Source organism: Sceloporus undulatus, chromosome 10 (genome assembly GCF_019175285.1).
Source record: "Sceloporus undulatus isolate JIND9_A2432 ecotype Alabama chromosome 10, SceUnd_v1.1, whole genome shotgun sequence".
Classification (NCBI taxonomy): domain Eukaryota; kingdom Metazoa; phylum Chordata; class Lepidosauria; order Squamata; family Phrynosomatidae; genus Sceloporus; species Sceloporus undulatus.
In genome coordinates this window covers 9314248-9330277 of record NC_056531.1, presented here as the reverse complement: position 1 = coordinate 9330277, position 16030 = coordinate 9314248, and the positions used below count along the sequence as shown (strand labels likewise).

At 40.1% G+C, this 16030-nt stretch overlaps 1 protein-coding gene across 5 annotated transcripts in view; it reads right to left on the bottom strand.

The window, feature by feature from the left end:
- Positions 1-6472: 6472 nt before the first annotated feature.
- GOLGA3 (golgin A3) overlaps positions 6473-16030 on the bottom strand; it is a 38842-nt gene continuing 29284 nt past the window's right edge. For all 5 annotated transcript variants that reach the window (XM_042442015.1, XM_042442016.1, XM_042442017.1 and 2 more), the window contains 10 exons: positions 15477-15693; positions 15228-15371; positions 13769-13966; positions 13326-13442; positions 12845-12984; positions 10940-11072; positions 9636-9758; positions 9160-9324; positions 8775-8935; positions 6473-7533 (listed from right to left, as the gene is read on the bottom strand). In XM_042442015.1, the coding sequence (XP_042297949.1) occupies positions 7329-7533; positions 8775-8935; positions 9160-9324; positions 9636-9758; positions 10940-11072; positions 12845-12984; positions 13326-13442; positions 13769-13966; positions 15228-15371; positions 15477-15693 (1603 nt within the window). In that variant the 3' untranslated portion in view covers positions 6473-7328. The remainder of the gene's footprint in view (positions 7534-8774; positions 8936-9159; positions 9325-9635; positions 9759-10939; positions 11073-12844; positions 12985-13325; positions 13443-13768; positions 13967-15227; positions 15372-15476; positions 15694-16030) is intronic.

The following is a 16030-nucleotide window of genomic DNA, read 5'->3' as shown; positions in this document are numbered from 1 at the left end:
TGTAGTCCAACAATACTTAAGACTACTGGTTCTTAGCTGGGGAAGGTCCCAAAGCTGTTGGATTTCAAATCCCAGGATCCCTGTCCAGGAACTTCCTTGGCTAAGAACCACTGAGAGGGTACCATGTTAGGGAGATCAAGGCTTTCATGACAGCACCATCTTACTCATTTTTTATGCATTTCTCCCATTTGCAGAGCCACATCTTTCAACAGGATGGAGCAATGAAATAACGACCTGTGCCTCAAGGTGTCTTAGGGCCCGAACAGACAGGCCAAAATAAAGCTGCTTTGGGTCTCTTTGAAGGTATGCACTTTAAATGACACACTCATCTTAAGAGGCCAGAGTTGCACCAAAGCTGCGCTCCAGTCTTTGGGACACTAGCATGGCTTTGGCGTGGCTTCTAATCTCTTAGGATGCATGTATCATTTAAAGAGCATACCTCCAAAGTGACCCAAAGCAGCTTTATTTTGGCCTGTCTGTTCGGGCCCTTAGTTTCATCCCGACAGCCTGATAGCCCTTTTGCAGTGTTTCAAAGGCTACATCTTGCAGCATCATTTGTTCCAGTGTGGATTAGAAGGAAGAGATGATTGCCAGTGATGCACCTGGCCAAAAAAAGTCAATGCAATTCTAGGCTGCCCCAACTGCTCTGGACACCATGGTCCAAGAAGGACATTACCGTATATACTCGACTCTAAGTCAACCTTATGTATAAGTCGAGGGCAGGTTTGGGGACCAAAATTATGGATTTTGATATGACTTGAGATAAATCGAGGGTAAAACTTAGGGGAATGTAACAAAGTATCTAAAGGATGAAGAAAAGGAAAACAATGCCAAAGAACGTACAAAATTCTAGCATGTTTGTGTTCATATTAAAGGCTAGGTGGGTGAGAGAATAGATAGGAATCAGTGCTTCCATGACAGATTATGCTCTTGTCTTTCACCAAAGGATGGTTCCTTTTTAAAATAAGAGTTAAAGTACAGTACTTACATTGACCCATGGATAAGATGACCTGGGTTTTTGTGGCCAGTTTTTAGACTAAAATTTCTAGATTTACACATATATACAGTAAACTGGAATGGGTCCTGAGGACAGCAACCAAGATGATCAAAGGTCTGGAAACCAAGCCGTATGAGGAATGATTCAGGACTGTTGAACCTGGAGATGATAAGGAATGGGATAGAATTTGGGGGGAAAGGCACCTGAAAAATTTATCGGTTCGGATAAAAGAAAATTATTATAAGTCGATTTGGAAATGGTACCTGACTCCAGTGAGACTATATAATAGTAACACGAATAATTCAAAAAACTGGAGAGGCTGTCAAGAAGTAGGGTCATATATGCATATGTGGTGGCAATGTAAATATGTACAAAATTTTTGGGGAAAAGTGATATTAGAAATAGAAAATGTTATGAATATAAAAATAGATAGAAGACAGAGTATAGTTTTGTTATCGTTATATAATTCAGAGAAATGGGGGGGGGAGATTTGGTAACAAGTTTGCTTACAATAGCAAGATTAATAATAGCAAGGTGTTGGAAAACGAAAATTGATGTAAAAATGGAGGACTGGTATAAAGAGGTATGGATATTAGCTATTAATGATAAACTGACATGTAAACTGAAAGTAAAAAAAGGACTATGGAAAAGAAATGACGTTGAGGGGATTTGGAAAGAATTTGTTGAGAAAGTACTGAGAAAAGAAGATGGAAGATTACCTCCAGAAGACAAATTGAAATTTTGGATGGAATATAAGGATGGAAATGGCTCCGGGGAAGGGGGGCACTGAGGGATATATAAAATAATTTGTTAAAATGTAATAGAATGTAGGGAGATATCTGTTTGTGGAAATACTATAAACATTAAATTTAAAAAAAAGAACCTGGAGAAGAGAAGACTGAGAGGTGACATGACAACCATCTTTAAATATCTGAAGTGAGGTTATTGTAGAAGATGAAGCAAGCTTGTTTTCTGCTACTCCAGAGATCAGGACATGAACCAATGGATTCAGATTACAAAAAAAGAGATTCTATCTAAAAATTGGGAGGCGCTGCTTGACAATAGGAGTTGTTCACCAGTGGAATGGGCTGCCTTGGAGGGTGGTGGACTCTCCATCTTTTGAGGTCTTCAGAGGCTAGAAGGCCGTATTTCAGGAGTGCTTCAGTTGTGTATTCCTGCATGGCAAGCAGTTGGATTAGATGGTCTTGGGTTACCTTTTATTTCTATGGCGCAGTACAGAGTGCCAAAAAGAGGCACCTCCCCTTGCTCCGCAGCAGCGCCTCAGCAACCAAATTGTGCGGCGCTGTTGCGCAGCAAGAAAGGAATGCACAGAAGTGACTCCTTTTTTGCGGCGCACTTCCACTGCCCCAAAGCGCCAGCGATGGTGCGGTGATGTGCCATCGGCACAGCCCCATTTGGAGGCTGCGCTGCTGGCACATCATTGCTGCACGCACCATGTGAATGGTGCTGCACAGCTGCAGCGCGCCCATGATGTGTTAGGGTTGCAGGGCGTGTGCATGCCCTACCCCTGAGCAACCCTAGCACGTCATGGGCGCGCCGCAAAGGGCCCGTCTGTACCAGGCCTAAGATTCTCTACATACATCAGTGGGCAAATGTCTTCAAGACAGTTTACAACTATAAAAGCACAAAGCAATATTAAAATCACAGCTAAAACAAAGTTTGGCTTTCCTCCTTTCAATCTGTCTGATTTTGAACTGGCTTCCTCTTCCCCAAATTTTGTCAAGACAAACAAAAATGGAAACCCTTCTATGAAAAATAGTTTATTGCACAAAACTTTTCAAGAATTTTTATGCACATCTTTTTTTAAACTGAACATGCTTTTTTAAAAGGTCACAATCGTTAAATCCTTAGTCACAACATAACTCACTCTTCCTTTGAAACTCACAATCAAACAATTGTCACAGAGGTGATGTTCTCCCTTATTAATACAATCTGACAGCAGTTGGTTGAAAACATGTAAATGTGCAAAAGATTGCATAAGAACGTTTAAAAGTTATTTCTTTTTTAAAAACAACAACACACAACCCTCTGCACAGGTAAGCTCCAATAAAGGATCCTTGGTGACCACAATTAATTCTACATAGAGTTAAAATTTTCCATTCCACCAAGTTTACATTAACGTTGAATTTCAGCAGGGGAAAAATGCAACCATAAAATGGATTTTAATCAAAATGAGATGGATGGAGCTCACTGTCTAAATTAAGGCGACACTTTATTTTGTTTTTATTGTGCATCTGTCACATTGACACATTTTGGTTTATAATAATTAGACCATCTAACATTAATACTCCCTTATTGCCTAGCACAGCTTCCGTAATATTGAATCCTACAGACAGAAGGAGCAGCAATACATGATGCTTCAAAAAAACACTGTCCTTCCAGCAATCTTTCTAACTTTCTGAAAAACATGAGCAAGTTTTCCTGACAGAACAAAATGAACATTGCCTGAGTGTAGGATAAAGCTGCTTGTGCAGAAGGGAGCTAAACAGAGTGTCCAAGTCTCCAAAGAAATTGGAAGACAGTGGAATTAACATGGAACATCCTTCAAACATTTAACGCGAGAAACATGGGCTCAGTGATTTTTGGTGGGATCTTTTTGAATGTAATACTGTGAAAGAATAGAAGGAAGCCTTCAAAAATCCTCTGTGAAATCTACAAATGAATACTGAAGTCTTTTGCAGTATCTCTTTTTAGTACGAAGACAGAAATGTTGGGTTTCTCTCGCTCCTAACATTCAGATCATAGCAGAACAGATAGTCCCGAGGGATGAAGAAAGGGATATATATAGAAAGCATCTCCAAATTTACCACAGAGCCCCTTGAAATAATTCATCTAATTATGAAAAGCATGCCAATGTCAGACTGAAGCATCTGTCCAAATTACTCAGATCTACTTGCTCATTTGAGATTGATGAAGAAATGATTCCCTGAATAACAGATTAAAAGACAGCACCTTTTAGAAAGAGCAATGCCTCCAAGAGAGCTAACTAGTTAAACTGCTAGCTGTTTAAGTTTCTCACTTTTAGATCTGCAAGTCCCATTTCCTTTCTGGTCGAAACAATGAGTAATTCTGGATATAAGAGTGTTACAAATGTAGTCTCAGAAAGGAAGGGAAATGTCTTCAATTAGTTGTTTAAAAGGAGAAATCCAACTTTGTTTAGGTAAAACGCAACTGACTCTCAACCACCCCAAACTGTACATTGCTGCATGAATATACACTCTAATGTATTTTTAAAGGATGGGCTGGCCGGGAGTTTGTGAAGCCCTGAAAAAAAATATTTAACAAGTAACTACGGTAATTTTAGTATTTTAACACACACAATATTTAGCTGTGAATATTCTTTTTGATTCTGTATTTTTATGCGCCACAGAAGTGTTATAGCAGAAGTTGTCAGACTCCAAATTCATAAATACCAGATTCTTCCTAGTAAATAATACAGTGTTCTGCATTGAATGATAACATGAAAATTCCATTTGTGCAGATTTTGTACCTGAATATATATTAATCATTACATATTAACTTTGGTGTGTAAATACTACAGTATTTCTTCTTCTTTAAATTAGCAAGTACATAAGCGAGAATGTGAACAGCAGCAAAAATTACTCATTACAAATTATTCTTTAAAACAGATTTAAGCCATCAGCATATTGGATTAGTCAATAAAGCTTTCAATGTGTTGTTTTGATAACAGTTGATCAGTCATATGAAATAAACATGTAATATGACATTCACTGAAATTCCTTCCCCATAAATGTTAAAACCTTTACATTTAAAAAGTACCTTGCCTTCATATTACAGTATATGCAAAAATTAAAACATCTTGCCAGAGTTTCAAAACTATAAGTATTAAATATGTGTAAAACTCACAGTGAGGAACAAAATATAGTGAAAAATCTTTACAGGAAGTCAGTATTTTGAAAGCAGCATGTGAAAAACATTATGCAACACTGCCCCTAGAGCAAAGGTGATTTTCGATTCCACATCAAGATTAGAGTAACATTTCTTTGTTTTATTGGGGGAACAAACTTTCTGTTCTAAAACACGTCTTACTCAAAAAAGGCATCACCTTTCTTTGATAAATTCACTCTTAAAGAAACCTAATATACAGACAGTACCATTCTCAAAGGCGGAAATCATCAAACCACTTTACAGTTTTCTTATTTTCTATCAATCACTCAATCTACCCTGAAATCAGGGTAATTATTATTCATCTTCTTACTCTCTTCCCCCTCCATAAAGTCTAGTGTTGTAGGTCCAAACCCACTGCAGAAATAATCCAATCTGAGACCGCTTTAACTGCCTGGCTCAATGCTAGGGAATTCTGAGAATTGTAGTTTTGTGAGACATTTACCCTTCTCAGTCACAGAGCTCTGGTGCTACAATAAACTACCATTCCCAGGATTCCCTAGTACTAAGCCAGGGCAGTTAAAGCCATCTCAAACTGGATTATTTCTGCAGTGTGTTTTGGACTGTAGTCTTCTCAAGACCTGGGACCCATCCTAAGTTGTTTTACAATGACATGCTATTTTTCTCTCCACTCCTCTCTTCTCTTTAAAGAACCACCTTTACACATCACTGGTGACACCAATCTTTAGACTGGGCATAGCTCATCTTTAAGCTGGAAACAAACAACCTACCCAATGAAGACAAACAGTATAGAAAAATATGCTGCATATTTTATCCTAAATATTATAGGGCACTAGAAAGGGGCAGGCAAGAAAACCGCACCAATAGCTGAATTTTTTAGCGGTAGTCAAGTCTACACCATAATATGTCATTGCAGAGAGGGAAACTAGACACATAGCTGTCATTTTCACAACAGCTCTGTGTATCCCCTAGCATCTAATTCTAGACTCTGACATCTGTTAAATCCCAGACTTCCACATCTTTCACCCAAAAACACATTCTACATACAGAGCAGCCTATTCATTTTCATGGCTGTGTTCTCTAGCACATTCTAGAGTGCAATTTGAAGTTGTGAAAGTAAGCAAAACCAAAGCCTGGCCTTTTGGAACCTACAAAAAAAGAAAGATGGCTTGTACTGTCAACTATGAGGAAAGGATTTTTAAAAGGAAAACCTTTGTTGTTTTAGCCTGCTAACTGCAGAACAGCAGGGTGTTTTCTTACAGAAGGCTACATGAACACTGGGCTAAATGGACATAAGAGTAGGAACGGGAAATACGTAGTCCTGCAGATACTGGACTGAAACTCCTATCAGCCCTAGCTAGCATCATCAGTTACGGAGGCTGATGGAAGATGCAATCCAACAACATCTGGAGAGTATTCCCCATCCCTGCATTTGAAAGAAAAAATATTAAGGGGAATTAAAGCTAACAAACAGGAATTTATGGGCAGTATATAACATTCATTTGAGAGATAAAATAAGTAAATTACATTTCTAATTATATATATATATATATATATATATATATATATATATATATAGTATTTTTCATCACCCAAACTCAACATTAAAAAACAAAACCTTTGTGTTTTGTGTTAAATAAGTCTATTTTAAAAAAGGAACGAACAGATACTTCAAAGCAGAACCAAGCTGAACTATTTATATACAGCTTGTGCTAGAGATGTCCCCAAAGACTACGCAACAACAACAACAACAGCAATGTGCAAAAGGCATCTTCCAAGTGAATCAAAGCTCTCTGCTGGCCTTTGGTTGTGGATCATTAATCCACTTCCTCTGAAGCAGACCCAACTGATGCAATGGAACTACTTCAGATGGGTTGTTTCAATGCTCAAGACCACTGAAAAGTTACTGGTTTGCACTGGGCATCTGCTATGGTCAATGTGTCAAGCAAGGGTTTGTCGTCAAACAAAAAGACAGTCCTAGCCATCACCAACGTAATAGGCGTGAAACTCTCACTCATATACCCAGGCCTGAAACAGACCAAGTTGTTATCAAACCTGTTTGCCAAGTAAAAATGTAAAAAGCCAGAAACCATGTAATGAAGTCATGGTAGGCATGCAACTGAATTCCATCTCCGTAGCCATTACTGAATAGGGGGAAAGATTTCTTAGTTTTTCTAAGGACTTCTTGATGCCCCAAATGTCACATCTTCCTGCTTCATCCCCAGCACTGCCATCCCGCTCAAGTAAGACTGGCAAGATTTTTAAAAGTTTTAATAAAGCATTACCTTCAAATATTTTGCTTCTGATCATCTTCTGTTCTTAAAATTAAAAACAGATGGAGAAGTCTAAAACATTTTAAATCCGAACAATAAATACCATGGATAAAGATTTGTTACATACATAAAAGCAGTTATGACGAGACGAAACGAAGGCAGTGAAGTCACTACATTGACACTTCCTTTTCACCAGCACTTGAACTATGTTCTCGTAGGCCTACTGCAGGGAGATTCTGGTTGTCCAAGACAGGTGCGGGAAAGTTGGAAGAAAAGTCCATTAACTGCCCTTCTATCTGAGTCCATGAAGACATGGATTCATGAACTGTTATAGTGTGCTCTTCCATTTGACGCTGAAGGCTGTCCATCTCCTGCCTTTGGGAAATAAGGAGGGGGGGAAGAAGATAAGAAGAGCCCTGCTGGATCATACAAAAGGTTCATCTAGTCCAGAATCCTGTTTCCTACAGTGAATAACTTCAGGAGGATGTGAAAGAAACAGCTTTCTCCTACTGCTTCTTTCACACTGGTATTCACTGGCATATTCTCTCTGAACATAAAAGTCTGTTTAGCTGCCATCATTCCAAATACCAATAGCCAGAGCCTGCAAAGTTCCTGCATATTTACCACAAGAGGCTTCTGAGTTCTCATCAATGTCTTAGGAAAGTAGGGAGGGTCCATTAGCTACCCTTCCATCCAAATCCACAAAGACATTAATTTTTTGAATGTTTAGGCTTTAAACAGGAGATCTGCACTCCACGCGCGTGCTTTTAAATTGCTTTTAACTGAGCTATAATTTTAGTATGATAATCTTTTGACTGTGTTTTAATACTGAAACATCGTGTTTTATCTCTATTTGTTTCTTTAATCGTGTGGGTCACTCACCTCTAGTCCTAGCAGTGGGGAAAAGGCAGTTTATACATTTAATTAATTAATTAATTAACCTTGATCCAGTTGTTGCCTTAATATGCCTACCTCACAAGTTTGTTGTACAGATAAAATCAGGGAATAGGAATAGGAGAATAACCATGTATGTCACCACGAGTTCTTTGGAGGGAAAAAAAAGTGAGAACATAAATGTAAAAAACAAAAATACAGCCGGCCCTTGGTATTTGCAGGGGATCTGTTTCAGACCCCCTACGGATATCAAAATCTGCAGATGCTCAAGCCTGCGTTGTCTCTAATGGCGGCGTGTACACATGGCTGTGTCGCCATGAAGGACAGCCTAAAGGCAGTGCAGCCATGTCCCTGTGCCGCCATGGGACAATGGGGGCTGTCCCTAATGGCAGCGCAGCCATGTTCATGCACCACCATGGGGGAACAATGCGGACTTGCCAGCTACGGATGCTTCGATCCACAGATGGCAAGCCTACGGATACCGAGGATTGACTGTAGAACTGACACCCTACTATCTGCTTTGGATTGATAATCATTACCTCATCAGGACACTAATTCTTAGCATTTTGTTTACAAAGTAAACAGTACTATAAGCATTATATAAACAGACAATATTTTCTTGCACAAATACCAGAAATTTAAGATGGCACAGTGAACATCCATATGTTAATACCACAGCTCACAGAGCAGTTACGTAGTAAACAGAACAGGATTTTACTCACTTGAGTTGCTGGAGGCAGCTGTTGAGGTTTTTCAAAGGCTCTTTACTCACAGATGATGGTGGTTTCAATAGCTCTTCCAGCAAAGAAGCAGGGACAGGACAGTCAGGAATCTTCACAGGTGTCACAGGATTTGAATTTGTCTCTCCCTTCAGTTCTTTTTTCTTTTTAAAGAAAAAAAATTCACCAGTAATAAACAACTCTCTCCAATGTTTGTATAAGCCAAGGTGAAACTCACTGTTCTTAAGTCATGCTCTCTGCTCAGCCATGAAGATTGGAATTTGGGATGCTGAATTCCAACTTTACCACCTATTTTGGAATGTATTTCTCTGTTTATAAGAATACACAGAATACCCAACCCAGTTCTCATAACACTCTGTTAAGGTACCTTTTTTATCTTTCCATGCTTCAAATCCAACTTCAGCTGCTGGTTCTGCTGTAACAGAGTCTTCATGCTGTTCTTCAGTTCAGTCACTTTTGCCTGAAGCATCAACTTATCTTTCTGAGTTAAGGACAAATTGTCCTGGGCCAACTCCAGCTCCATCTTGATATTCTAGAACGAGAGGAAAAAAGCTAAAGTGGCAACGTATCAGAATTAAACATTGTCACAAAGGGGTTACTTCCTTTAGAGTACAATCTTACACATATGTATTCAAAAACCCTAAATGGGTTTTGAGCTAAATGGGGCTTACTCCCAAGTAAGAAGGTATAGGATTGCAACCAAAACCTTACACAGATGTGATAGAGGATTTCACATTTTTATCAGATTTTATTTAGTTAATATTTTATTTGGCCTGCCTCTCTTTCTCTCAACCTAACAGATGAACTTTTCAAAGAGAATTTCTTCATAGGCAAATGAAGTACCTGCAGAACAAGTTGTACTCCTTCCAACTCTTTGTGGCTGCGTTGCTCAGTCAAATTCAACTGCTGCTTCAGGGCCTGGATCTCTCTTTCCTTCTGTTCTACTTCCCACTTGAGGTCTTCAACCTACATGTAAGGAAGAAGATTGTTTCAAAATCTGATCACACCACAAAGTGTTGTAGTGCAATCCTGAACACATAAACAAGTAAATTTTGATGCAGTTATGTAGCTCAACAGCACACAGGTGAACTTGTTGCACAGCAAAGTAGTTTTCCCAATATGACGGCCTCCCATTAAAAAGATGATGATGATATTTATTTAATTCCCACCTTTTCAGGACTCAAAGAAGCTTACAACAAATTAAAAAAACGCTTTGTTAAAAATGCACAAGATACAAGGGTTAAAACAAGATTAAACAATTCAAAATTAAAATAAAATTAAAACATATATCATTAAACAGGCATACACACATACTAGCACAGCAATTAGCAAAATGGACCACATTCTTTTGGTGGGATGGGCCTCACAGTCAATCTTCAAATGCCTAAACAGAAAAGTCTTTGGCCTGTTACAGACAGCCAAAATAAAGCTGCTTCGAGTCACAGTGGAGGTATGGTGTTTCAATGATGCATGCTTCCTAAGAGTCCAGAAGTCGCACCAAAGCCATGCTCCAGCCCTAAGAAGTGGTGCCGTGAGGCACTAGTTGCGCACTCACGGCGTCACTTCCGCCGCGCAACGTCGACGCTATGCATCCGCGATGTCAAAATGGCGGCCCCCGTGTGGACGGGCGCCGCCATTTTGTACGGACTCAGTCCATACTAGGGTTGAGGGGCGTCCGGAAGGGACACCCCTTCTCAACCCTAATACGCCCCTTCCTAACCCTAGCACGCCCCTTCGGCACGTCTGTAACACACCATAGATATCCAAATAAGTACAAAGTATTCCTAATGCAGCGGGCACCAGATTTACCTATAACACTTAGGATACAAACTATCTTATTAACACAGGAAACTACTTAAGCACAGTGTTGTCCACTCCAATTAGTAACAACTCTCTGGGGGCTCAAGCAGACAGAAAGTCTTCTCCATCATCTGCAATCTAATCCTTAAAAAAAAAAACGGAGTTGGAAAGGATTGAATGTGACTTTCTATATGCAAAATGTGGACTCAGCCACCATGCCGTTTCTTTCCATTGGCATGTGGATGGAAATACTTCACACCGGGAAGGCATTAAAACTGCCTTAAGCTGTGCTTCTGGCAAGTGATGTTCAATAAGGCAGCAGAGAATGGACAATATTGCTTTTTCACCTCTTGATTCTCTGCTGGTTGCTTGTTAAGTTGCTCTTCTAACTGCTGCTCCAGAAACTGAAGCTGGGACCGTGCTTCCGCTAATTCTTGCTGGAACTGGGATACTTCCTCTGAATGCTTCCCTTCTGTGATCCTAAAACAAAAAGAAAGGATCAAACCACTTTGAGAAAATCAGAGTTCTTTCTGAGGTGGCAGGCCACAAAAGCACAAGACACAGAACAATGGATGCAAGCTACAGAAAAAGAGATTCTACCACAAAATTAGGAAAAATTTCTTGACTGTAAGAGCTGTTCAACAGTGTAACATGATAGGAGCCCTGGTGGTGCAGTGGTTAAATTCCTGTACTGCAGCCATTCACTCGAAACCACAAGGTTGCGAGTTCAAGACCAGCAAAAGGACCCAAGCTCGACTCAGGCTTGCATCCTTCCGAGGTCGCTAAAATTAGTACCCAGACTGTTGGGGGCAAATTAGCTTACAGTGGTACCTCGGGATACGAAATACCCAGGTTATGAAATTTCCGGGATACGAAAAAAATCCCATTGGAAATAATTGTTCCGGGTTACGAATTTTTTTCGGGTTACGAAAAAAATTTTTGGTGCTTTTCGGCGCTTTTTCGCACGAAACGCGGCTTTTCCCCATTAGCGCCTATGGCAATTCGGCTTACGAAGGCTTTTCGGGTTACGAAAGCGGCCGCGGAACGAACTAATTTCGTAACCCGAGGGAGCAGTGTACTTGCTAATTAGCTTACTTGCTGTTCACTGCTATGATCTTTGGAATAGCGGTATATAAATAAAACAAATTAAAATTATTATGTTTCCTTGGAGAGTGGTGGAGTTTCCTCCTTTGGAGGTCTTTAAACAGAAGCTGGATGGCCATTTGTTGGGAGTACTTTGATTCCTGCATGACAGAAGGGGGTCGACCGGATGGCCCTTCGGGTCTCTTCCAATTCTATGACTCTAAGAATACAAACTAGCCAAGTTAACCTATCACATTATTCTATAAGAGTCTTTTATGCTAGAACTGAAGAGGGAATGTGACCATCTTAATCCAGAACCAGGGGAGCAGAAAGCAATGACATTTATGATAAAAAGAAACATGGAGCAGTCCACTTATTCAGAGCTCCACTTCACAAAGATCAGTGAGGAGAAAAGTAGAAACATGTCCATGTAGTGCCCCCACTGCATCCGTTAGTCATCACAGGCACATCTGGTGAAAAATCAGGAGAGTGATCGATTTTGGAATGCACTCCCTAAGGATGGCTTTCACCTTGCTGTCCTTCTGTTGGCAAGTGAAAACGTTCATATTCCACCAGGCTATCAGGAACAAATTGCTGGGACTTTTTATAGTGAGCTGTTCCACTGATTTTTGCTTTTTAAAAAATAGTTAACATAGCTTGATTTCATTTTCAAATAACTTTCTGCATGTTTTTATTCATATATTTGGATGTGTTTCTATTTGTATTTGTTTAATTGAATCCCAATTTTAGGGGAAAGGCAGGCTATGAGTGAGAAGAAAAAGGAGGAGGAGCAACAACAACAATAACTATTCATATGGGGAAGGAACAGGCCCATGCCTCTTCATACAGTTCTCAGTGCTGCATGCCTGCTCCCTTCTATCCTGTCTCCTACCTCAACACATTCGACAATGTTCTGAAAGGGAAGACAAGTATATTTGTGGAGGCTGATCACTGAAGGCTCCCAAACTGCAGCCCTTTGAGATGATTGCTCAGCATGTGGTCAAGGGATGGAATCAAGGTGGAAGATAGGATCAGGATAGCACTACTATACGCCACTCCACCATACTTATATGGCTATTGCTTGAAGGAGGATTGTTTTATGCAGAGACTAAAAAAAACCTGTACACCTTCTAAGGAATGTAGCATTTTGGCATGGATGCAATACTCACTGCAGTTTGTCCACTTCAGCCTGGAGGGCTTGGATGAGTGCTTCTTTGGCCTGGAGTTCTCGCTTAACCTCACTGAGTTCAAGTGCAGCAGCTTTATAGTGGCGGCGATTATGAGCTGCTTCAGCTTTGGCTGTCACAACCTGCAAATAAAATAAATAAATAAAACTTTAATTTATATCCCGCTTTTTGTTACCACAATCAAAGCGGCATACAACCAGTAAAAAAAATACAATATATACAACCCCCCTTAAAAAAGGATTAAACAATTCTATGCATTAAAATTACAAATGATAAAATCTAAAAACAGTACGATAATTAAATAACGGTGGATCGAGTCTTTGTTTATATATGTCTGTGGGGGGAGCATTACATGGCTGGGTTCTATTCCGGAATATTGCACTGGTATCCTTGACCCTTTCTCTCCCACTTCATGTATGCTGCATCTTTTTTCAGATGGCAATACTGAAGAGAAGGCTCACACCTGTTCTTTAAGGTCTTTAACCTTTGTCTTCTCTTTTTCCAAGGCTGTCTGCAAGGCGTGAATGAGCTGCCTCATCTGATGATCTTCCTCCTCTTTACGCTTCAGCACTGCCTGGACCTAGTGGAGCACAACATCCAAAGCATAAACATTAGAGATTTGTTTTAGCATGAGTTTTTGTAGATTATAATCTAATTCATCAGATACATGGAGTTACATAGAAAAGCCGCAAGCATACATATATGCACAGCATAGTTGTGTGGATATAACTATGCATAATACGTGAGGCTTGTCTACTCTATTCTGTCATGGTATCTGACAAAATGGATTATAATATAGCTACCTCTTAGAAAATTTCAATCTCAAATGCTCATTCATTCCTGCTGTTGCATATGCCATTTATAGTTTCCTGATCAAATGTTAAGGCAAAAGATGCTTTGGCATACCTGAAGATTCAGTTGCACTAGATCTGCCTCTCTCTTGGCCAGTGCAGCTTCAAGGATATGATTATGTTCTCGGAGAGCAGCATTGGATTGGCCAAGTCCAGTGAGTTTTCCACGTTCATGTTCTAGTTCCAGGGAAAGCTTCTTATTAATTTCTTCCAAACGCTTTATCTTCCTCCGGAAGCCCCTTGCTTCTTGAAGCTGAACCATAGAATATGGACAATTAATACAACCCTGGAGTATTGCAATTCAGGCTCACTTAAAAGCTACTGAATTCCAAACAACAGATATAAGCAGAAGTGTCCCCTTTCACATCAGATGTTTTTAAACTATGCTTCAATACAACCCTTGTATGAGTTTACCAGACTAATTGTACACTTCACTCAGAGATGCAAAACATGTCCTGTGGGTCTTCTTTCCAACCAAACTCTTACACTATGAGAAGATACAAATCTGAAATATTATGTCAATATTCCAAAAATGGAGAGATCCTTACTTTTGAACAGACTGGGGTACTACTGAGCTTTTTAAATACCATGAATTTATCTCCCTCCACCATAAAAACTCACATATTCAACAAAATCATTTGTCTCTGAAGAAGGAAATGAAATGACTAGTGCACCTATTGCTACATCCACACTGCTGAAATAATCCGGTTTGACACCACTTTAACTGCTATGGCTCAATGCCATGGAATTCTAGGAACTACAGGGTTGAACTACAGTTCCCAGAATCCCAAAGCACTGAGCCATGGCAGTTACAGTGATGTCAATTCAGATTATGTTGGCCGTGCAGAAGCAGCCTGTGTGGCTGCACAATCAAGAAGTGTTTGGTACAACTGCAAATGCTGAAGGCACCTGGGTTAAAGTACATACACTACACATATTCCAACAGGTTTACTTCAGCTGCTAGGTGCAGTTTCATCAGAGCTGGGGAAATATGTGCCCCCCCCCCCTCCAGATGTTACTGAATGCCAGTTTCCCTCAGCCCTGGCCAATACTGAGGTGGGGAGGAGGAAGAGGACAATGACTAACTAATATTTGAAAGGCCAAAGTTTCCTGAACCCTGTGCCAGAGCAACACTGTGCCAAGCTAGTGAGTGTTAAAGGTAAAGGTAGTCCCTTGACATAAATGTCTAGTTGTAACTGACTGCAGAGGCGGTGCTCATCTTCCTTACTAAGCTGAAGAGCCAGCAATGTCCAAAGACTGTTCCGGTGGACATGTGGCCAAGATGACTGCACCGAACGCTGTTACCTCCCCACCGAAGTGGTACCTATTTATCTACTTGCATTTGCATGGGTTCGAACTGCTAGGTTGGCAGAAGCTGGGACTAGTGACAGGAGTTCACCCCATCACATGACTCTTGGGCCTCGAACTGCCAACCTTCCAATCATCAGAACTGTTGTCTTAACTACTAAGCCACCACATCCCTATTTAGTGTTACAGCACTGAAAATTGAGTACCTCATCTTCAAGCTCAAGGACTTTCTCTCTGTACTCCTCAAGCTCCTGGGTGGTAAGCGAGATGACTTCTTGCAACTCTTTTTCTAATACCATCTTACTGTGACTGAGAGCCTGTAATTCTGTCTCTAGAACTTGAATCTTTTCCTGAAGGCAAAAAAATATAAGCTCAGTTAGTATTTCAGTAGGAGGAGATAGACCACTGTTTTAATGAATAAACCTAGGCTTGTATTAATTAAGGATTTTGCTTACTAGACCAGCCTGGCTATTTCCACAATCAGAGATTTGTGCCTTTAACTTGCTCAGCTCAGCTTCAGATGATTCCTTGGCAGTGAGGGCTTCCTGCAGTCGGCGGCTAAGGATCCCAACTGCATTTTCATAGGCCTTGTGCTTTGCTTTCATCTCCTTCTGGGCTGTGTTCAGGTCTGATCCCAATCGCTTCATCTTCTGCTTCTGTTCTGTAATGGCCCTAAAAATTAAAACAAGACCAAAAAAATTCAAAAATTAAAAGTTTAAACAAAACTGCCCTTATTTGTGCATTAAGATGAACAAGTAGAACTTGCAACAAAATATTACAGTACATCCATTCTTTAATATTCTTCTGATCTGGAGTTGCAATCCACCATGACTTTCTCCAGTCTAAACCACCACTATCTCCATTCTTTCATTTGCCTTTTCCAACAATTCTATGGCAACTGTCCTTATTAGGCAATTTGGAAGATTGCCCCTTTCATGTTTTTTAAAAAGCCCTTTTGCACTTCTACAGACCTCAACTTCTCCCTGAATGTGCAGATGCTATCCTTGTT